Genomic DNA, 24,824 nt, shown 5'->3' on the forward strand with positions numbered 1-24,824 from the left:
TATAACAAATAAATCCCACACAACTTTTAGTGACAAGTTTAAAAGCTGCTGTACTCTTGTCAAGGGGCCAGAACAAAAATGTCACAGAAATTCCATGGCTGGATCCATTCAGCCGCTTGTCATGTGGGACTGCAGCCCTCTTTACCTGCTCTACCACCCGTTACCATAGTGACTAGGCCAGAGAAGAGCATATTATTCTGAAGTCTGCACAGATAAAGCAAATAATCTATCAAGCTGGACTGTTCATTTTAAACTTGTTTACTTCAACTTGAGAATTTCTTGCAGTATAAACACTGAGGAGACAATAATGTGTGCTGGTAAACCCAAGCAGGGTCAATTCTGTTACTACTCTAGGTTGCAAAGTGACAGGTGGTGACATTGGTGAGCAGCACAATGGTGTTAGCCTGGCTGGAAGATCTCCATTGTGGGGTAAATGCTCTTAAACATTGGCCAGAAAAGGAGACCAAGCAAAATCTTCAGAGAGTTGGGCAGGGGACTTAGCTCAGTGGTGCTGCTGCCTGCCCTGAAAGCACAAGGACCTGAGTTCGATCCCTGTTACCAAAAAAAAAAAAAGAAAAAAAGAAAACAAAAACAAAAACACTCTGGTCTCAGCACAAGAATATCTGAGGCATGGTTTAAAAATCTTCAGAGAGTCTTAAGACGTGATCGCTGGAGAGTCAGGCTAGCAATTTTCTTTTTTAATATTCAAAACAAGTGGTGAAAGTGGAGGGGAGATGCTATGTCCATACTAGAGGCTATGGGCAAAAGCCTTTTGAAATTTTACAGTGATAGTGTGATTCAGGGAAATTTTCATGTTTCATGATGCTGACATATACCTTGGAAAAGAAGCTTAGCTGAGACACCTAACTCCCCACTCACCCCCTACCACGCTGCAATGGCCTGGATACAAGTGACAGTCTCTTTGTGCTTCTGTTCTTTCATCTGCAAAATGAGAGATTTCAATGAACTGTCTTTAAAATGCCAGCCAACTCTGAAATTCTCTGATTCCAGGAGGGAAATTATGATAGTAAGGCTGAGTTTAACTGTGGTCTGCGGACAGCATCTCATTGTTTTACAGTACACATAATTGACCAGTCCATTTAACACAAGTCATCGTTCCTTAGACTAAGCCAGTCAAGAAACCCTTTTCAATTTCTTCCCTGTCTGCTCTAGGATTTTGTTATGACACCTCAGAAACACCATCTTAGATAATTTGCCAAAAAGAGAGTTAAAAACCTCCTCCCCGCTTCACGTTTTATTAAGTTGCTCCATGGCTGGGCTCTCCTGACATACTCTCGAGCGACCAGAGCTGCTACGTGTGGGATGAGTTAAATAAAGGTCAGCTCATAAAACACCACTGTCCTCACATTCCTACAGCACTGTTTTACTAGTAGTCTTTCCCACAGCCCTTAAAATTCATGTCAGTCACAGGAAGACCTTATTGATGTAAGCATCTGATGAACAAAAAGGAGATTACTCTAGAAAAGTATTTGGAGAAATGACCAAGCTGAGTGCAGAAGGTTAGCAAAACCAAACATGTAGTCACTGGCAGTCAGAGGGGGCTTACGGATCAAAGGCTGCAAGCAGGAAGTTAAGCAGGAGGCTGATGGACTGCTCCACGTGGATTTGGTGAGTGGTTGGCATCCGTTTATTGAGCTGGTAAAAAATGGTGGAGAGCACAGCCTCTAAGCGGGCCACATTAAGCTCTATGTTTGGGTCCAAGTTGTTCAAAGCATTTTCTCGCAGTGCTTCTATGACATTCCAAATGTCCACCAGGTGCACTACAATGAAAGCAGAGTTAAAACATCAGTTCAAAGTGAATGGAAAGCCAGATATATTTCTTCACCTGCCCATCCACTCTGGTTTATCTGGGCTCCTCCCATGGGTTCGGCTGTTGCAGGAGTTGATGTAAATAAATGTGTATGTAAGACAGTGCATGATCTCGAAGACTTGATGTATAATATACAGTGCCACACAAATGGTTGACTCAGTACCACAGCAGAGTTATTTCTAATCTTCACAGTAAACCCTGAAAATACAGCTGTTATACCTATGTTACATGTAAGAAAGCTGAAGAACTGGGAAGTTAACTGACAATACAGAGGCCAGTCAAGGGCAAAATTGATATTTAAGTCCAAGTTTATCTAGTTTAAAATATTTCTCCACTGTGCACACTGGGCCCTCCAAAAGAAAACAGGACCAGAACTTAAATTTTAGTGTCTGAAAGTTTATCAAAAATGAGTATTTAAAATATGCTCATTTATTTATATATTTCTCAGCAGTGTGCAGTTTGAAGTAAGCAAAAAGGAAAGTTAAAGAAGACAAAGGAAAATGGACAAGCAGTTAATGCCCTGCAGCAGCAGAACTAAGTAATAGATCACTTACTGCCCTAAAAACAAGCAACTTCTTGGCTGTGTAATTGCGCTGGTTAGTTCTGATTGTCGACTTGACTGGAGGAAGAGTCTCTTGAGGAGGTGATTAGATTGTAGGGCACTAAACTCAGCAGTGAATTAACCACTGATGAGTTCATAGCTAAATGGGCTATCAGGAGGTCGATCCTGGTTGCCGGAAGGGGGTCATGGGTTTGTGACTCAGGGACTACACTATATCTGGTCCCTGGTCCCCTTCTTTTTCCAGTCAGCTCTGCTCATGGCCGCCAAGAGTTGACTGGCTTTCTTTTGCCACCCCTTCTGCCATGCTAGAATGTGTCTGTTTTGTAGCCAGCCAACCATGAACTGAAATCTCTCAAACTGTGAGCTAAAATAAACTCTCTTCCCTTGAGCTGTGGGTGTCAGTTAGTTTTGTCTCAGGAATGGGAAAGATGACCAATACAATCATTGACAAGCTTATGTAATGTATTGTCATGGCTACTTTCTCTAGAATAGCCAAAAAGTCTATTTTTGTTTTTTCTCCTTTGCCCTGAAGTATTACTAGGACACCCCAGAAACTGTCACCATCACCAGGATAACACACTTGTCCATTAGCCCAAAGCTTTCCCCATGCTCCTCTGCCATCCATTTCCACCGAAGAAGGCAGACTTTCTCTGATTCACTTGCTGTCACAGTTTTCTAGAAGTGTAAATAACTAGAATCCTATAGTATTATGTATTCTTTTTTTAACAGGATGTTTTTAACTTAGTGTAACTATTTAAGTTACTTTAGTGTAACTATTTTAATATTAATGCATACTGTTGCATGTATCAATAGTTTGGTCCTTTTTATTGCCATGTAATATATCCTTACATAGATGTATCGCAATTTAATTTTCAACTCACTTATTGATGGACATTTGAGTTGATCCAAGTTTTGAGTTTTATGAATAAAATTGTTATGAACAATCACGTATAAACCTTTGGAACTACATATGCTTCTATTTATCTTGATAAAAACTTAGAAATGAAGATCTGGTTATATAGTTTAATGTGTGAAGAACCTTCTGTTGTGTTTTCCAAAGTAATTGTACCATTTCATGGTCCCATCAGCAGGATATAAGAGTTCCAGTTTCTCCCTTATTTTCACTGAGTTTAAGGTTCACTTTTCAGTACACTTGCAATTGTAAATATTTTGTTTTTTCTCAATGAAATACATATGTTTGTTTCATTTCCTGAGAACTGTAATGCTACATGTAATTTTTCTCTGACTCTTTCTGTTTCCTACATCTTTGGTTACTTTGTCTTTTACTTGGATGTTTGCTATGGATTTTGTTTTTCTTTTATTGTGCTACCAGAGGTCAAACCCAGGGGTGTCTTACTACTGAACTATATCTCCAGCCCTTTTATTTTTGATTTTGAGACAGTCTCAAACTTGCAATCCTCCTGCCTCAGCCTCTCAAGTAGCTGGGATTACAGGTGTTCATCACTCCATCTGAATTGCTATTGCTTTTAATAATTATTTATTGTTTTATGTTATGGAGGTAAGGGAACTGTTCTTAACCTCAAGCACTGGACTTGAAGCTCCAAATCCTGACTCCTTCACTACAAGTGCATAATCTCTCAGCCTCTAAGATTTAGTCTTGTGGTCCTCGAGTGTAAAAGGGAGATGATATTCCTTACACAGAAAAATAATGAGGCAGAAAGTGGGATGCAGACAATATATTACATATGAACAAATGAATAATGTGAATCATGTCAAAAGAGAAACTTGTTGGTATACCTCTTGTTTGGGCCAGATAAATATAAATCACTTACCAACTGAAATACGTAAATATTTATTAGATTTGAAAAATTTAGGTTTAAGTGAATGCAAATTTATAGTCTTTTCTGTATATCGAAAATATTAAACAAAATTGCATTTCTTAGCATTATTTATCCAATTTTTAAATGTAGCAGGCAAGCAAGATACTTTTAGAGAAATGGTATTTATAAGCAGAGCCTTTTTTGAACAGAATATCTGGGATTGCTATAGTTGCTCCTTACATATTTAATCTATAAATCTGGATCTAGTCTTTGGCGATCTGTCTTGCTTTAGGATATGAAGAGAACAGTGATGGTGCGATCTGGCCTGCTGTACCAGTGGTTCTCTGGGTTCATGTGGTGCCCGAAAGGAGGCTACTGGCCTATTCTCAGCTGGCCCCTGGCTGTGGATCATGGGGAACAGGAATGTGGCAAAGGAAATGTGGACCATGAACTTGACCACAGGAGGAAGGTGGTATGAGCCAAGTAGGAGACCTGGCTGGTGGTGGTGACAGAGAATCTGAAGGCTTCCTTCTTTCCTAGTGAGCCTTTGTAGGCCCAGAGAATCTTCCCATGATTCACAGGGATGGAGTTCTACAGGCCCACGGGAGTGGCCAACATGTCACCTGAGGGCCCCCTTGGGCACTTCAGCCTCAGCCTGCAGAGCCTACACTCATCTATTCTCTGCCAAACTTGCCTGGTTTGGGGTTCCCTTTCCTGGTGAATGGTCCCATCTCTCCCTCCCCAACCTCAGCTGGAAGCTGGATTTCATTCTTGAGTCCTATCAAAGAACAAGTCATATAGACTCCATCTCCTTAATGTGACTTTAGTCCTTTATGACCATTACCCTTTTCCTTCACCCCAAACTGTCTTGATTTCTTATTGGTTTACTGAGCCTGACTTCATTCTTTCTTCTCTCCAATTCTTTCCATATACTGGAGCCAGAGTGGTATTTCTGAAATGTAAATCTGACGTATCACTTGTATGCTGCTTAAAATCCTTTAATAATTTCCAATTAATTTGAAATCCAAAGGTGGCTTGCAAAAGTCCTTTTTTCCTGCAGTCCTGGGGATTAAATGCAGGGCCTTCACACTGAGCTACATTCCTAGCCCTTTTTATATTTTGAGACAGGGTTTTGCTCAGTTGCTAAATTGTCCAGGGGGCTTGAATTTACAATCCTCCTGTCTTAGTTTCCCAGAATCCTGGGATTACAGGCATGTGCCACCATGCCTGGCTTGTTTCTGTTTTTAAAATCTGGCTTCTGCTTATTTCTTATCTACCTCTCATTCATCATAGCTTATTGTCAACACCACTTCCTCAGGGACCCTCTATTACCAGGTTTTGATTCTCTTCCATGTGGCACTTAAGAGCCCTGCTCTTCCTTTAACAGGATTTTGTGGACTTTCTCTGGGTGGGCTGGCTGTCTGCTCCTGCACTGTAAGTGTACAGGAAGGGACTGTGTGTGTTGTGAGAACCATTCACACCTCCTGTATGCCTCATATGCCTCAATGGCAGTGAAATCAATATCTATTGGTTAAGTGAGAAAATGACAAGGAAGTGACTCAACAGTGAAGTAAGGTTAGGGGTAGGAAACCATAGTTGTTAAGAATGATACAAGTGTTGGTTTGACTCCTAGATACATCATCAGTTCATCAGTGAAGCTAGTTTACTTCATGGATCCTTCAAATTAGAAAAGTGAGAGTAATAATAGCAACTACCCTTGGATGATTACAATGAGGATTACTGAATTAACACCCCCAAAGCACTTGGAATTGGGCATGTCACATAGGAAATAATGGTTTATTATTTAGATGAATAAAATATCTAGAAATTGCACAGAAATTATTAAAGATAAATTTGCCACATTCGTGTCTTTCTATATTCAGGTTCACAACATAAGGAACAACACAGGACTGTTTTTAAAGCTGGCCTGTAATTTCAGCTACTTGTGATGCTGAGGCAGGAGGATCAAAAGTTGAAGGCCAGTGTGGCGAAATTAGCAAGACCTTGTCTCAAAATGAAATAAAAGGACTAGAGATGTAGTTCAATGGTAGAGTTCTTGAGATATGAGGCCTGGGTTTAATCCCTAGTACCACAAGAAAAATAATACTAGTTATGGTTGCATAATTATTAATGACTTAAATAAAACTAATTCCATAATTATTTGCAAGACACTGTAGTAGATCCTGGGGGCTCACAGGCAATGTACTACTCCCCAGATGTAGTTTCTGCCTTGGGGAGCTAGCAGTCTGATGGGGACACAAATGTGATATAAAAGAAGCACAAACCATGTTCCAGTCACAAAAACAGATATGTATTCATTTTAGTTGTCATAAATTCTAACTTAGTAGAGTGGGAATTGGTTTTGTCATCTTGGACAAGTAGATATCTAGTGAAGAATGCCATCTTACATAAGAGTTTCTTGAAAATTTTACTTCATGGGTAACTACTTTGGGAGATGTAATCACACTTCCAGAAAAGGGTGCAGAGTCCCAGCAGTGGCTGGGTTCAGACAGGTTCCCCTATTGGCCATCCCTATGACTGAGGGCAAATCATTGACATCCTTAAGTTTCAGATTCCTCATATGTAAAGTGGGGACAAAAATAACTTTTCCATTTCAGTTTTATTGTGGGAGTTAAGTGAGATAATCCACACAAAGCACTTCACACAGTGCTTTGTGCATAATAATCATTATATATATATATTACTGAGAAGCAAGTACTATGAGTCTTTTGTTTATTTCAAGAGGAACATTGAGAAATGCTAAGCTGAAATTCATTAGGAAGTTACTACGAAGTCTATTGTGAAAGTCTGACAGGTGTGTGTATGTGCTGCTTACAAGTATGTTTTCAAATCCTTTTAGAAAATAAACAATAATAACTAGGCACCACTAGATGGCACTGTGCATATTTACTAAGTAGTTCTCAAACTGTAATTGTGCACCACCGAGCTCCTGTTCTGGTACTAGGGTCAAGAGGAAGTGGAGCTCCATCATCTATGCTACTGAATGAGTTTTACATGAACATACCGAGTAAGGCAACAGTTTGCATAATTCAATTCTTTAGTTAACATTAACCAAATAAAGAATAAACAAAATCTTTTTAGTACTTCATATAATCTTAAAAGCAATGCTATTGGTGTTGATGTCAGTTACTGATTATTAATGACAAAAATTTTATCTCACAAATAAATATAAACAGACAAATCTTCAATGTTTTGCCATAAATCTTGGCAATATCAGGTAGAAAAGTCTAGATGAGAAGACGGAGGGAGCCACTTGCTGGGAGTTAGAGAAGAGGGTTGATATTGGGGTGTTTGTTCTCTATTTGCTGATATCTCATACTATTCTAGTAGAATATGGAATCCTTAGTCCACAGGTAGGGATAGATTAAATCCAAGTATCCCTGGGAGAAACACTAAAATGATAGGTGCTCAGCAAATGAAAACCATTAGTATTAAAATAATTAAACATCCTCTGATCTAATGCCATTTATGTTTTTATTAATTTATAAGATATAAAAATCCAGTTACACTGCATAGAAATGACTGATTTCATACTTTATAAGAAGAAGTAGAATTGCATAAATAAGGTAAAATGGGGAGAGAGAGTACAAAAAGAATATGAATATCAAAAGAGAGCTTTAAGACATACTGTTTCATGATTTAGTTCAAGGCCAGCCTTTCCTGTGCCTTATTCCAGAACGTGAAGGCCCAGTTACTGAATCTAAGCATAGTGTCCTTTTTCTGAAGCATTCGAAGATCCCTTCAAAATTCCCAAATCCAAATTCTATTATCTCCCAATTCCAAAGTTGAAGACATTGGGAGATGTTTTTGACAAAACTTTGCAGGTGATTCTGACAATCAGTGATTCACAAACCCTCAGAAGGTTTTCAAAGGGCTTGCAGCTGGTGAATGTCAGTAGACAGCTGTCTTGAAGTAATTGTATTTCCATAATTTTATAGCACTGCTTCTTGGCCTTGGCTGCACATTGGCACAAACTACGAGTGTGAAACAGCCCTGTGACCATGCTGCTCCTGCTGGCCCAACACCTCACCTGGAGAGGCCAAGACCAAGAGAACCAGAAGCTGCCTGTTAGCATCCTGGGTCGTTTGTCTTCCCATGAGAATATAAGAAATACTGCTCGAAGTCAGTTGTCCTTGGTCCTTTGGCATCAAAACAGCCTGGTATGTCCTAGCAGGTTGTGAGATGTGTTGCAAGAAGCTGACTATTATCAATTAACTTATGCAATTAAAAACTGATTTATATAATTACATGTACACACATAATATTTTGGAAGGGTTTCAGGTTTCCTATACGAAAGTCACTCATTGCATTATGATAACTTTCTTAGTCAAGAGGAAAAGGAAATTGCAGTTAGGCTGGGTGTGAATAAAATTTGCCAATGTGCCACTGGGAATAGATACATCGTCCAGACACATAATCAGGGTGTGTGTGTGTGTTTGTGTGTGTTTGTGTGCCTAATTGTGCAACTGCTCTCTCAACCCTCACCCTTGCCCTGATGCTGGTATCCTAGGTTTGGTTGACATTTTTGCCCCTCAGTGAGACAGGCAGGGAGAGTTCTGCTGGTAACTCCCATCAGATCCCCTACCATCAGTGACAGGTTGCTCTTCCTGAAAATTTATCCAATCCTCTCTTCACTCAATGTTAATTTCCTGATTGTTAGTGCAGTATTTCCCACTTGAGTTTGCCATGGTAACTGTACTCTTCAGAGGATGAGAACCGGGTAATAGTTTTGATTTGTTTACATGCTTGATTTGAAGTGCCAAATTGTGCTCTTTCATATAGAAGATTCTTAAAATATTTTTGTGAGACTAAAGAAAAGGTAATTATGGAAATTTATTCTTTTAGTTGTCTAAGTTTTGATGACCTTGGAACTAAAAGATGAAGATGCATGTAAGCATTTTCTTTTTCCTGAGACAATTCTCAAATGGCAAGTTCCATGCAGTATTTCAGGTGACAAGTGGACCTTAAGTAAAAATGCTTCTAAGGGGCCTCATATGTGAGTCAGGCTTCATAGAGGTGGGACTTGAAGAGATGGGGAGAGCAATTTAGTTCTTTGTCACAAAAAGGTGTCAGAAACGACTCCAGATTCCTCCTCAAACTCCTTAGCCTAAGCAGCTCACCGGCCTTCTTTCTTAGCCTTCCATCTGAGAGACTTAAAACTTCTTTCACACAGTATTCATGTTAATGCAGTATTTATTCAGCCCTGATTGAGTGGCAGTACCACTTTGGGCTCTAGAATTACAGTGTAAAAGACAGGCTGGTCCCTGAAGTTATAGTAGAGATAGTAAGCCAGTAAGTGAACATGTGACAGTGAATTGTTTTCTCTCATTTCTGACTAAAATATTAATAAAAGTAAAACTTATATAGTCAAAGTATGCAACATGGTGATTTGATATTCATGGTAATCAATACACAGTGCATACACTTATCTGTTTTCTTTTGTAGAGAAAAATGGGCTTAGAGATAGCAGACTGAGGTTGACGTGTATCTTCATTACCTGATGAAATAATAATCATCCCTTCCTAATTTTTCAGGTGTTTTTTTTTTTTTTTGTGGTACCGGGGATCGAACTCAGGTCCTTGTGCTTGTGAAGCAGGCAGCGGAACCACTGAGCTAAATCCCCAGCCCTTTTTTCAGGTGTTTTAAGGAAAAAAGGAAAATGTACATGGGAAACACACAGTGAACTGTAAAGCACTACATAAAATTTTGGCATTATGCTTATTTTTGAGGGAAAATAGGCATTAGAATGCCCCTCTCCATCTTTTCCAATTCTTTGGTGTACCCGGCCAGTTATAAAGATACTTGAACTACCAGCTTTCTTCTATAACTTCAGGTTTATTTTCATCTTAATGGATGAAATGGAGTTATAAACCCATGAGAGATTGTTATCACAGCGATCACTAGTTTAGTTCAATTTCAGGTCAAATACCAATCCTGAAATCTAAAGAACTTTAGATCATGAGAAAAGAGAATTATTTCAACCTATCACTACTTATTATAAGTCTATTGCACATAGAGGTGGAAACATATGGAGAAAGATTGCCATATGCTTATATATACAAAGTTAGAAAAGAGTGCAAGCAATGAGATTCCATAACAGTTTCAAAAGAAATGAAATCCAACCAGTAAAGTTTAAGTATCTAGGATGCATTATGGTTGATGATGTAGGTGATTGAACAAAGATAAGAGATTGACCCTAAAAAAGACTATAATTTCCATGGGGAAAGACACACTCAGATGACCTAACTGAAGATAAGCACAAGATGCTGAGCTATCAAAAGTCCCCAGCATGGTGCACTTTTGCTTTTAGGTGTTAGAAGAGCTCTAAATATAGGGAGGCCTTTGTGAGCTGGAAACCTTGGGAAGGTTTGGAGCAGGAGATGAGGATCTAGATCTCTAGTTGATGCTAAAAGCACAGAGACAAGTGCACAGCCAGAGATGATGAGGGGAGAGGACTCTTGGGAGAAGAGGAGCCAAGGGTCAGTGGCACTGAGGAGTGAAGGAGAGCAGTGTGTTCAGATTTGGTATCCACTGGGCCAGAGGAGTCTGAGTTGCAGTTGGAAAGCAGGGTCCATCACTAAGGAATGGTTTCCATTGCCTGTTTTGTCATAATTTCCTTATTTTTCAATGAGCAAATATCTCTATTTTTAAATTTATGTATGTTTATTTGCTTTTATGTTTTACTGAGAATTTGCATTTCATGAAGTTTACTGCTTAGCTTCACTTTTAGAGATTCATGGGACCTAATTCCGATCCCACCTATAGCTAATTAATTTGATGATGAAAACCAGGGTTGTTCTTTAAAACAGTGAGTGAATCTCAGAGTATGGTATTTGACCCCACAGGTCTTGAATGTGGCCAGGACATCCATAGGTTTAAGCAGCACTTTAGGGGATTCTGATAGACAATAAAGTTTCAGAATCACTATTATGAGGCATGATTTAAAGAATGGCGTTAGCAGGAGATTTAGCTCAGTGGTTCCACCACCTGCCTCGAAAGTGCAAGGACCCGAGTTTTATCCCCAGTACCAAAAAAAAAAAAAAAAAAGAATGGCATTAGACCTGAGACAGGAAGAATAGAAAATTGATGCTCATTTGATGGAGAGGAATTTTTAAAAAAGATATCCCCTAAATCATGAGAACATTGTGGTCAAGAAATTTGAGTGCAAATTAGCCAGTGTTTAAGATTTTCTCAAAAATAATTTATTTTTATGTCCTTATTCAGGCTTCTCACCATGAGAACATAGTATTTTAATATGTTTTGGGGAGTAAGAGCTAGTTAGATAGGGTGCTTTGCCTGGTTCAGCAAATATACTTTCATGTGATTATGTAATGCTGCAGATATTAGCTATCACCCACATGAACTAAACACTGAATTCAGAAAGAAAACATTAGTAAAAGCACAAGTTTCAGATTTGTTTTTGATTAGTAGTCATGAGCTAAATCTTTATAAAACGTGAACACAAACAACACCTGAGTAGCTCACCAAATTTTTTTATGCTTCCTATCTCAACTTGTTCCTTGCTCCCAAAGTATGCTTTCATCACAAAAGCAGTTAGTCGTCTTTGCTAAGAATCCTGGGGGAGAGGCATCATAACTTACAAAGATAGCATTTCACTTTCACTTTAATTTCCTGGTTAATGTGATGTAATAAAGCTTCACAAAGAGGTCTACAAAGTACTTTTGGTGTAAAATCAAACTGAGTATCATAGCAGTCCTCAAAGGGCCTGGCTGTACATCCACTACCTATTAGGAAAAAAATATTAAGTGTTCCTTCAATTGAGTTTTTAGACCAGCATTATTATTCAAAATGAGATATAATAATTGTTGGCTCAATAGCTGTCATGCTATCAATTAAATTTAAATAAATTCAATTGAACCAAGTATTTATTAAACTTATTATTTTCAAAGTATCATACCAAAGATTGTAAAAATAGTAAGAGAAGATAAATGAAAAGAAGGATCTGAACAATAGCTAATTTTTCCTTGCCAGTGTTTAATTTTGTACAGAATGTGTTTAATAACTTTACAAGTAAGAGGATCTGTTACATATCTTACCTCCCTCATGGCTACTAATTTTGCAGAGGGCTTTTAGACTTCACTGGATAACTTTGTACAGGACTTTAAAATGTGTACTTAGCATCCCCTTATTCTAGTGCCCCAGTATGGACATTTATTGCTTTCTACTTGGAAGCAAGACACCTATTATCTCCACTACCTATTACTTTTTATTCATCCTATGACTATTATGAGGCTCAGCTCTGACAAGGCCATTTCCATTGCCTATGAGTAATATTTAACATGCTAAGAATGAAAACCAGTATTTAGGCTTCTGTCTACTGACCTTGAGCCTCACCTCTCATTACTCTCTAGCTTGGTAGCTCAGGGATGGTGAATCTATGGCACCTAAGCCCCAGTGGGCTGTTTGTTATCATTAAAAGCTCTAAAAAGCTTGCCTAGCTTCCTCTAAGAGCCCTATTCTGTAGTGTACTGGACTTCTTGATTTTCAGAATATGCTTTTGGTCTTCTAATATACTGTACTGTTTGCTTCCTCTATCAGGAGAAACCTTTGATCCACCATCCTTCAAGGCAGTACACACATGCCATGCCCCAGAGGAAGCCCATTCTGTACCCACAGGTAGATTGCTTTCTGCCTTTTGTCCCTCTCAGTGCCCTTCACATAGCTATTACAACATTTATGGCAGCTTTATTTTTCACAGTAATTAATGGACAAGTTTTTTCCTTTATTTTTAAAGATCTGCTTATGATTGGACTTTTGGGGAGAGAAGAAACCCTGAAATTATGGGCTAAATATTGTGTATAAGGTCATGTGTGCATGTGGGGAAGAAGGGTCCATGATTTTCATCCGATTCTCTAAAAGATACCTGGGGAATAAGTGTAGGAACCAGGTCTGTATGATACATATTTTGAAGACATGGACTATGTTCTTGTTCATGTTCATATTTCTCACAGCTCCTTGCACAATACCTTGTTCAAATTGGTGCTTATACTGCTTGGTGAATGGAGTAGAGCACCTACTGCAAGCCAATCCTTTATACTATGCTAAGAGCTTTCCCTGCATCTGTCAAAAGAGGGTTCCGTGATTTACTTATTGTGTATGGTTTTACACTTTACCTCTTATTCTATGTACTGTGGACTTGACCAGATGGTGAAAATCCTAGATGTTGGAGCCCATATTTCAAAAGAAAGAGCATCCACAAAGACTGGCAACCATAAGGAACTGCTGCCTACTTTTCTCTTACCCCTTTTGGCCTCACAGACCCTGTATCATGTGCCTATCTGGCCAATACGAACACTATAGACAAAGTACCTATGTACACTGGAAATAGTAAGCAGCAACTGGTTGTGAAGTGGTACTTTTTCTGCACTCATCTTATACCATTTCAATACATAAATAATTTTCTCTTCCAGGAAAGGAAATAATGGACAGATAATAGAAAACATATTTCATTCACCAATCCAGGAAAGAGCTATGGTCTAGGTTTCTGTGTACAGAACATTGCTTGGGGAATGGGCCTGGCAACTGGGATAAAGAGATCTCTGGGTGTTAATCAGTTCAGGGGATTTATTGGTACCTCGAGTGAGATCATAGATATATCAACACAGTATAAAGAAGATAAGGTGTTACGTTTTGTTAAACACCTTTAAAAGTCATGCAAACAAATTCTAATGATACATTGTCTAGCATGATGATTATAATTAATAATAAGTACTGTAGTTTTTTTAAAGTGCTAAAAGAGTGTATTTAATTTACCTTTAGTTCATCAGGAATTGTATTTTTATTAGTTGCATGTTTAATACAGAATAGTGATATTTGTTTTACAGAATCAGTACATGCAATATTCATTTTCAGTCCCTTTACTCCTCCTTTGCTCCTCCACCCTCCAACTCCTTTTCTTATTCTAAGAGCCAATCTTCTAGTTTTCCATCATTTCTGTTTTGTTTTATTTACGTATTTATATTTTAGGTTTCTATATAGTAGAAGATATGATAGTGAACTTTCTGTCTCAGGCTTCTTTTGCTTACCATGATTATTTTGAATTCCATCCATCTTCCTTCAAATGAAAACATTTCCATCTTTATGGCAGAATATATCTCTGTCTCTATCTCTTATATCTCTATCTCCACCTCTACTTCCATCTCTAGCTCCATCTGTGATCTGGCGTCCAGGCTGTTTCCAGAGCTTACCTATCATGAATTGCACCACTTTTAACATGGGTGTGCATGTATGAGTTTAGTATTTTAAATGTGCTCTCCACAAAGACATGATAAGAATATGAAGTGATGTCTATGTTAATTAGCCTGTTTTAATAATTTAACAATGCATACCTATATTGTAATTTCACATTTTACTCCATAAATGGATACAATTACTTGTCAATTAAAAATAAAATAAAGATTTAAAAGATGTCAATGGAAAATAGCGATGAGGAAGCCTTGAATAGTAACGTCATGATATGCGGTGGGTGATGTTTTGGATTCATTTTAGGTAATTTTTCTCACCCTTCTTGGCCTTCTTTCTCCAGCCTATGTGGATGCAAGTACCAACACACGGACTTTGACCAGCTTAGTGCATCTGCAAGTTGAGAGCAATGAGCCTCAAGATGTTACTGCGTATGGCTGACGTCTTATCATCAACACCTGGGCCCTACCTAGCATTTACACATATGCCACACAGAAATATGTGTGTGTGTGTGTGTGTGTGTGTAGGGGGCATGACTCCTGCAAACCACCCTTGATCAGTGCAGACAGAGCAGGTGGAGTAGTCTTTTCTTTTTGTTCTGTGGGTAGTCGTTCTGGGGTGCATTTGATAAGGTTGCTTAGAAGTTCCTGTCTATTGGCAGCACTGTCTATCGGCTTTACTCCCTTCCCCGTTTCAGTTTTACTATGAGGTTTATCATCCCAATGTACTGCTTTCTCTTTGTAATGTATGGAGTCTGTTTTCTGGGAAGATATAGGGTAAGCACTGATTCTCATCAAGTCTCTGTGTATTACTGGCTGAGCACTAATAAATAAGACAAAAATGAATATTATAATGACAGAGTAGATTATGATTCTGTTTGGGTACATACATTTTCTTCCATGGTATATTACTATCTTATTCAGAAAAGTGTAATTTGAAGAATACAATGCATCACACTTGATCTAATGTCAGTGTTTATTATTTTCCAAGAAAATAAGCTACTTAGGGCTGGTACCACTTACTGTTATTTTCAGCATTAGGTTGAGTGTCCACAAGCCTGCTTGACAGAAATTGTCAGAGAACAGCTCTGTTTACTATGACAAGTGGCTAATATTTGAAAGTTAGAAGTTGGGATCTTTAAATGAGATGATTTTATCTTGTATTTATCCAAGGGAAGTCACTCTTTTGCTATGATCTCTTTACCTGGAATAAACAGAACTAACTTTATAATTCCTAGTAGACAAGGAGGTAACACAAGTGTGTTAGTCCAACACCATGAATGGTTAAAAATAGCAAAAGACAATTTATTTCAATATTTATAGATGTAATTGATTATTTCAAGTCATATTTTTTTCATTCAGCAAATGATAGTTATCTCAGGTGACTGCTAGATTAGATATCAATTTATGCAGCAAAGTCTATATAACAAAGTTTCAGAGTACATCTACTGTTTGATATTCTCAAAATCCAGATCTATAATTAATAGAACACATTCATCAGATTCTAAACTTGACGTTATCCTATTAACAGATGTGTACACTAAGGAATATAATTAGGCAGGATAACCTAAATAAATGAGATGAGATCATACTGCATTTTTCTTCTTTTGCTCTTCCAGTTAAATTTATTCTCTTGTACATGCAAAAGATAGTTCCAAGAACCAACACTATGACTGACAGACACCTAAGAGTTTCTGCAGGTGCACTGTTGTTATTTAGAGGAAAGGAGACCTTACAAAAGAAAAGAGGGAGAAATTCTTGTTGGATGTTCCAGATTTTCTGCTTGCTTGTTACTGATGACCAGTTTGAAAAATGTTCAAGTAAATGATATAGATCATGCAAGGAGAGATTTTGGAGAGGAGCTGGCTATATAAATAATAGGAAAAAATGCAAAAAGAAAATTAAGTAAAAGGGGAATACAGGCCAAAGAAAAAGCTAGATAACTTATCAAATAGCTATCCCTAGAATAGAAACAATATGTTATATATTTCCTTTTTTTCCCTTTCAGCAGTACTATAATTTGAACACAGGGATTTTACACTGAGGAACACCCTTCCCCATAATCTTTTGTAATTTTTTTTTGAGACAAGTTCTTGCTGAATTGTTAAGTTGCCCAGGCTAAGCTTGAACTTGTGATCCTTCTGCCTTAGCTTACCAGAGTGCTGGTATTACAGACATGTACCATCATGCCCAACTCATATAGGATTTCTTATGATTATCTACAAGATCCTTGAAGTGAAGTTCTGAGTTTGAATCATCTCTATATACCTCCAGGTGACCAGTAAGATGTCTTGCATAGTGTCATTACTCAATGGATGTTTATGAACCCATCTGGAGATGGAAATGGATTAAATGCATCCCATGAGCTACACACTGTAGGATATAAGCAATAGTAAGACACATCTTCTCTTGACTTATTTTGCTCAGGAAATTAACTATCTGAAATTATTGTGCCATTTGCTAGAATGAAAGGTTTTTTTCCCCTGTTTTGTTCATTGCTCTGTTTACAGAGCACCTGTCATGTGGAGGGTGACCCATACATATTTACTGAATTATTTTTAACAGTATTTTCCTAATTAGCCTTTGTTTTACTATTGCGGTCATTGAGAAGTAAGATTTTTAAGCAAAAAATTCTCTTCAGAAACTTTTTTTCTAATAAAACTAGTATCACTGATGCATGAAAAATTGATGTGACAACAAAATTTTCAGGATATTAAAAAATTAATGGGTACTGCTATGGCTTATATCTAGATTTCCCCTTAAAGCCTCATGCACTCATGCTGTGTAATAGATGGGTCAGTCTCCTGATTAGATTAGCATAGTTCTGGCTGTGGCTGAATGGACTTAGTGAAGATGAAAGATCCACCCTGGGTGTGAGTGATATCAACCAAGAGGCTTGCAGCCTGAATGAAATAAAGAGGGAAAGTGAGGGTCACTGCTGTTGCTTTTTGCCAGTCTAACATGCCATGGACTGCTTCTTCTCTGCCTGCTTGCTGCTGCAGCATCTTTTTCTGCCTACCCTGCCATGGGCTGTTTCTCCTCTGGCATACCCCTCTGCCATGCTGCCCTGACATGCAGCCAGCCAACTATGGACTGAAACTTTTGCAAACAGTAAGCTAAAATAAATCTTTTCTCCTTTAACTTGTGGGTGTTGGGTATTTTGTCCCAGCAATTAGGAAGTAACTATGACAGGTACAAAGTGTGTTTGTGTATGTGTATTTTATTTTGGTATGATGAAAAGTTCTGGAGCTTGATAGTGGTGATGCTTGAGCAACATTGTAAATGTAGTTAAATTATACATTTAAAATAGTTTCAATGGTAAATTTTATATTATATATCTGTGAACAAAATTTTAAAAAGCATTAGACATATTAGATAGAAAAATATGACTATGTTAAAGTAAGGTTAAGGTGGAGTCAATCATTGCCACTCAAATTACTTCATGTGATAAAAAGTTCAATTCTTGGAAAGTATTTTTTTCTGCATACATTAGCTATTGCTTATTAGGTAGTGAGGTAGTTTGTTTTCTGAATATATTTTTAGGATTTAATGTTTTCATCCTTTCTCATCTTATGTAAGAAGATTATGTGTCAAGCTTTAGAATAATGCCCTTAGTTTCATTCAGAGTCTGAAGTTTCTCAAACTGTTCAGGGAAGGAAAATCTGTCTGCTGCTAAACATTTCTGCCTTGTAAAACTCACAAATTCCCAGGGCTTCCATTTGTCATGAGCTTCCCAGTATAGTCTTAATAGCTGGGCTTCTTATGGCTACCCTCACAAACTAAGGGGTAAAGGTTAATATTTTGAGACCCCCTGAGGGCAAGAGAAATGAATGTTGAGAAAAATTAAACATAAGATTTTTTAGAGGAAAGCAGAGTTAGAAATACTGACTATAGGGATAAACCTAGAAAATATCTACAAATATCTTCCACTTCTGAAATACATTACTGGTCACACACTAAGTAGACTGCCAGTGATATTTTACTCACTTAAATTAATAAATAACTATATAATGTCTTTGACATCATTTTCTTGTTCAAAGCCTTCTCCTCAATGTCCTAATATGGCCATTTATTTATTCACTAAGGGTCTATTGAATACTTCTGTTCTATGTACTGAGGAAACATCAGTATACAAGACACACACTGATCTTTGCCTTTGAGGAGGCTAAGTTTGGGGAAGACATAACAATTATAACAACTAAATAAATTATATAGCATACCATATATTCACATGTAAAAAGTACTTTAAGAAAAAGAAAGCCAACCAACAGGACCAAAGAGGATGAGCTGAGTTTTCATTTAGAGAATCTGGGTAAAATTTGCTTTTAAATGCCTATTTCTTTTGTGAGCAGAATTCAGTTCCTTGTGCTGGTAGAACAGAGGTTCTAGGTCTTTGCTGGCTGTCTTCTAGTCATCTTTCGACACTAGGATATTGAGCATGTGGCTCCCTCTGTCTTCAAGCCAGCAGAGGCATGTCAGATCTCGTCATTCAAATCTCTGCTGTCAGTCAGAGGGAAAACTCTCTGCTCTTAAAGGGCTCACATGATAAGATCAGGCTCATCCAATAATCTATTTTAAAGCTGCCTTCATGGTGTAACATAACTTAGTAACAGGAGCAAATTGTATCAAGTCCACTGTCCTGGGGATTTTCCATGTTATGACCCAGAGGATAACTTTATTCATTGGGGGATGTTTTAATTATTTATTTATATTTATTTTTTATCAGCACATGTTTGCAGTACATACATAATGATTACAGTCATTGAGGGAAGTTTATAGATATACACTACATATCTTAATTCTTTCTATTTCCCCTTTTCTCTCTCTACTTCCTCCATCTCTAGATACCCTTCCTATTTGCAAAAAATCTCTCTCTCTGTTTCCTATTGTCTATCTCTAATTTTGTTCTTTAAATTATTTATACTTAGGGCTTCTCATATAAGAGAAATTATGCAATATTTGAGCTTGTGTGTCTGATTTATTTCACTTAACATTACGGCCTCACAGTGCATCCATTTTCTGCAAATGACCCAAATTTATTCTTTGTTGTGGCAGGGCAATACTTCGTTATGTATTGATGAATACATAGGGCATTTCCAAGGCTTAGCAATTATGAGTTGTGCTGCTATAAACATATATGGGCATACATGTATCACTGTAATAGGACATCTTTAACTCTTTTGGGAAGATACCTAGAAGGGAAGTAACTGGATCTAATGGAATTCTATTTTTAGCTTTCTTAGGAATTTCCATATTGATTTATATAGTGTTTGTACTAGTTTGCATTCCCACCCACAAGTAGAAGGGTGCCATTTTCCCTGAAGCCTTCCCAGCATTGTTATTATTTGATTTCTTAATGTTGTCCATTCTTTTTGGAGTAAGATGGACTCTCAGTGTGGTTTTATTTTGGATTTCTCTGATGGTCCAAGATGTTGAACATTTTTTCATGTATTTATTTGCCATTTGTACTTCTTTTGAGAAGTGTCTATTCATTTTAGTTATTTGGGGCCATTTTAGATTGCAATCAGGTAAAGGTTTTTTGAACTGGTATGTACAGTCTGCACAGAGATATGGATAAACTGAGGAGATATGCACAAAGTGTAACTGAGGAGACTTTCTGATCGATTCTATTTGAGGTGGGAGAAGAGTTCAAAGACCACATCCAGATTTATGACTTGGGCAACTTGATAGGTGTTGATAAACTCACTGAAGGATCAGACACTTTAAAAAAGATTTTTTTAAAAAAACTTCTGTTTTATAACCTATTTATAACTTCCTTTCCTCTGATTTCCAAAAGATGAGAGTAATATATTGGAAATTAAAATTCAGTATTGCCTGAGAGCTAGAGTAAAATAAATATGTATTTATTTAAATTTAGTAAGACAAATGCAATGGACTTCTGAATGTTTCACCTCATCCTCTTTGGTCTGGAATAGCACCGGGGATGAAGTAAATACTCAATCCCTATTCTGGAATTAATAAATAAATGAATGACTGCTAAAAACAACAAATGTTAATAGAGCCTCAGTGGAGAGTAAACCCAAGTTATATTAGGCATGACTTTCAGGCAGAACCATGGGTACAGTTTGGGAGAGGTTGCTCTCCTGTCCCCATTATCCTGCGTGTCCTCTGTTTTTCCTTAGTGTGTCCCAGAGTCTTGAGATCCTGGGAGCCAGGCTGTGGGCCAACACCTTCTAAATGTGCCTTTTTTCCTCTTCCACCTGGGTCTGGGCCAGTCGAGAAAGCTCCCAGGAAAAGGGCTTGGCAGGCCACAGGGGAAGGTCATGAATCTTGTCTTGGCACCTGGCAGACAGAGTTGGGGAAGCCTGAAAGGCATTCCTCTGTATGTATCATTCTTTCTCAAATTTCCAAGGCATTTAAACATGATGCTCCCTCCTAAACTTTGGAAGGAGAAGATGTAATTGACATAGCTTTCAGGCACAAAGCAGAAGCAGGAAAAAGGGAAGGGAGCCATTGTTTGTGACACCTGAATCCTTTGAAACAAGGCTACAGGTGTTGGCTTAGTCCACATGTTGTGCTGTGGCAGCAGAAAAAGCCTCCAAAATTCTCTAAAACTAAACATTCTAGCAAGGAAAAAAACCCCTTGGGTCCTTAAGATCTTAAAAATAAAAACAACTAAGGGGAAGAAGCAACTTCAACTAAACCAACTGCATAAGCACCATGACTTTAAAACCAGAGCTTTCTTCTCCCAGAGATTTGCTCTGATGAGGGGAAACTATTTTGCCATCGGTCCGGGGCACACATGGAGGACCAATTTTTCCATTATCATGTCACACAGGTATCATTAATGGCTTTGTTTGTGTTCTGCTGCTATCACCAACTTCCCCACAGGGAATTTTTGGGAACATTTTATTCTAGTGCAATGCACTTTATTTTAACAATTGTCTAGAATGATTCAACATCAGGAACAAAAACATATATCAAAGACATTCTCAACAATACAAAGATGATTGTGCTTTAAGGGTTAGTCATCTGCTACTTCTGTCCCTAACATAGAAGGTTCCTGCTCTTCCTTCTAACTCCTTGACTATGGAGAGTCATTCTACTTTTCTCTTTAAAAAAAAAAAACAAACAAGTTTTTGTTTTTTTTTTACCTCAAACTTTACTTTTACCTTCAAGATTTCATATGCCATTATCTCAAAAAGAGAAAAGCCTGTGTTCTTGGGTTGTATTATGGTTTAGATCTGAAACAACCCCCAAAGGCTTATGTGTTGAAAACTTCATCCCCAGAGCATCAGAGGTGGGGATTTTGGGGTAACTGGATCCTGAAGGCTCTGAACTCCTCAATGGACTAATCCACTGATGGATTAATAACTGGATGGCATTATTGGGAAGTGGTGGAAAATTTAGGAAACAAGGCCTAGATGGAGGAAGGAAGTAGGTCACTGGGGAGGGGGTGGCGTGCTCTGGAAAGGTATATCTTGTCTCTAGCCCCTTCTGGTCTCTCTTTTTCCTCTCTCCTTCCTGGATGTCATGAGGTGAGCAAGTTTCCTGCATCATTATATTTCGATTTTACCACAGGTCTAAAAGCATTGGATCCAGAAACCTCAGAAACCATGGACAGAAACCGCAGAAACTGTGAGCCAAAATAAACCTTTTCTCCTTTAAACTTTTATTCTCAGGTATTTTGTCACAGTGACAAAAGGCTGACTAACATAGGTAGTGTGAGAGGTAGGATCTGAAAATGATCTTTCTGAGAGTCCTGGTCCATGGTGTCACCGATCTTCTCCCAAACACTCAAACACTAATTTTGGCACTCTCATTGACCTTAAAATACAAAGATGATCTAAACAAACCTGACATAAACACTAGTTCTTTAGAAAACAATTTCCACTGGTTAGTCACAGAGGGGGAAATCAGGGAGACAGACTTTAGCCGGTCTGGAAGAAGAAGCAAACATTCATGCTCTCAAAGGCCCAGGTAAACCATGTGGCAAAAAGGAAGCTCAGAACAGAAACTAGTTCTCAGATGACAACAAGAAACTAGTTCTCAGATGCAAATAATCAGGGCACTGGGAAGAGAGCCCTGAGCCCCAGATGAGAACCACACTTTGATTTCAGCACAGTGTGGTAGTGAGCCTGGAACAGTCATGGTGCACTGGATTTTTGATCTAGAGAAACTGGGAGACAGTGAAAGTTATGCTGTTGTAACATAATAAATTTGTGGTAATTGGCTATGCAACATAGAAATTTGATACAGGTGGCCAAACATCCACATATTTAACAACAAAGCAGGGAGGAGGAATTTAGTGGTGTATTAGCTTGAAGAAAAGTGAATGAGATACTAATGCTTAATACCAAAAACACATCTCTGAGATTTTCCTACTGAATAATACTGGTCACCCGGCTGGTGAAAAATGAATCTAGTCAAGCATATTCCTTCCTTCATAGAAAATCTTTATTCAGGACCTACTACATATATGGTACTCACATGGATTAATTTTACAGTGATAGAGAAACATGTACGTAAATAAATAACTGCATTTTGGGTGATGGTTCACAAGAAATCCTAAAAGAAGTTTAGAGACATTAACCCAGACAATAGCACATGTTCTAATTTAAATTATGTATGGATAAAGGTACTTTAAGAAAATGTCTAATTTATTAGAGGAAAGATATTTTGAGGAGTTCTGAAATCCCAGATGCTATTATAGACCTTTTCACCTTTTCTTTGAAAGAAAATTTTAATTGATATGACTGATAGAATGAAAATTCAAGCTTTAAGTAGCAGGACTAAAATACAGACTATGTTAGCGTGGGTATGAATGGAATATTACCTTAGTTTTGTTCCCACTATTAAAGAGAGGATTAGGTAGTTCCAGGTTGTTTTTCTTGTTGCCTTTGTTGTTGGTGAACTAGAGGCTACATTTCATTGACTCCAAAGTAATTTCTGAAAAAATATATGCTGACATTTCAAAGTACCTGGATCATTAAGCATGACAATGCTGACCAAAGAAATAATGCTTTAGCAGGAAATAGTTATTTGTTTAAAATAAGGGCTGATGTGTTACCTTTTCACACATACTTACAAATGGTTCATAGGGTTTTTATTTTTATGGAACATTAGCAAAAATGTGAACATTAAAAAGAAAGTTGTAGATTAAAAATGAAAATTAGAAATAATATTTGTATTCTTCATTCTGAACTATTTCTCCTAGAATATATAATAGCCAGCTTGGTGTTCCCTAACTTTTAGAGGTATTCATTCTTTTCTTCTATTAAGAAGTGTGCTGGTAATGTCATGAAGAGGGAGGATATAACAAGATACAAAGAAGAGTGATCGGGGAAGAAGTGACTTAGAAAACAGTTTCTATGGGAGGAAAGTTTAAGGGATAGAGCCTTTTGCCTGAAAAGAGACGGAATTCTCCCCTTTTTTCTTCTCCCCCTAAGTTTCATCTCCTTATCTCCCCCTTCTCTCTCCCCCTCTTCCTCTTCCACCAGTCCTTTTTATTTTTCATTTCAGACAGGTATTATAAAGTTGCCCAGGCTGGCCTCGAACTTGCTATGCTCCTACAAGCCTTCATGATTGGGATTGGCGTGGGAGTAGTGCATTTATGAAAGATATTCCAAGTAGATCTTGAGTACAACATTTTTTAAAGAGCAGGAATTGGTAAACTTTTTTGATGAACAGAGAAACACAATTAAAAAATTATATGACTACATATATAAGAGAAAAAGAATTCCTACAACATTTTTATTGGTGAATGTTAAGCATATAAGAATTGAGCACTTTAAAAAAATATATCAGCATATGACTAAGAAGGATGGAATTCTTTTTTTGAGAGAGGGCAACACTTTGCTTAATTGTGGTTACAGATTACTGTTCCTTATTATCAAGTCAATTGAAAATATCCAGCTCTAAAAACTATTCTTAGTTCACAATCTATACAAAAAGAAGTGAGGGGCTGCAGTCAGTCCATGGACCAGATTTCTCCAGCCTCTGGTTTAGAGTTCTTTTACAACATGAGGATTGGTTTTTCTCAGCACCTGTTAGGAATTGCATCCAAGGAAATGAACATGAAATCAATGTTCTATATGAGAAGCCATAAACATAGGAGGCAAGGGCTGTGGGGGAAGGAATTATGAGGAATGAACTAACATTTATGATCTTTGAACTCAGATAAAAAAGAAATCTTTTAAAACATAGACACAGGACAATATTTCTTTTTCTAGGCAATGACTTTATAAGTCATAAGGTAGTTATGTTTTGTTCTTCCACTACGTGGGTTTTAAAAAATAAAATAAAATCTAATTTTAAAATACTGCATTCTATTTCATAATATGTATATATTCGAGTTGGCATAGAGCTTGTGTTAACATGGGTCACCATTTGATCAAATCTTCCTCGTTCTGACATCATGGAATGATGCCCCAGGATCATTCCATGGCTTCTTACATCCCTGGATG

At 37.7% G+C, this 24,824-nt stretch overlaps 1 protein-coding gene across 35 annotated transcripts in view; it reads right to left on the reverse strand.

The window, feature by feature from the left end:
* Dtna (dystrobrevin alpha) overlaps window positions 1–24,824 on the reverse strand; it is a 374,420-nt gene that overhangs the window by 103,455 nt on the left and 246,141 nt on the right. For all 35 annotated transcript variants that reach the window (XM_087193512.1, XM_087193429.1, XM_087193447.1 and 32 more), the window contains one exon: window positions 1,568–1,781. In XM_087193512.1, the coding sequence (XP_087049638.1) occupies window positions 1,568–1,781 (214 nt within the window). The remainder of the gene's footprint in view (window positions 1–1,567; window positions 1,782–24,824) is intronic.

This window comes from Heterocephalus glaber, unplaced genomic scaffold (genome assembly GCF_053883595.1).
Source record: "Heterocephalus glaber isolate CG9 unplaced genomic scaffold, H.glaber_assembly_v1.0 deba00000331, whole genome shotgun sequence".
NCBI classification, from domain to species: Eukaryota; Metazoa; Chordata; class Mammalia; order Rodentia; family Bathyergidae; genus Heterocephalus; species Heterocephalus glaber.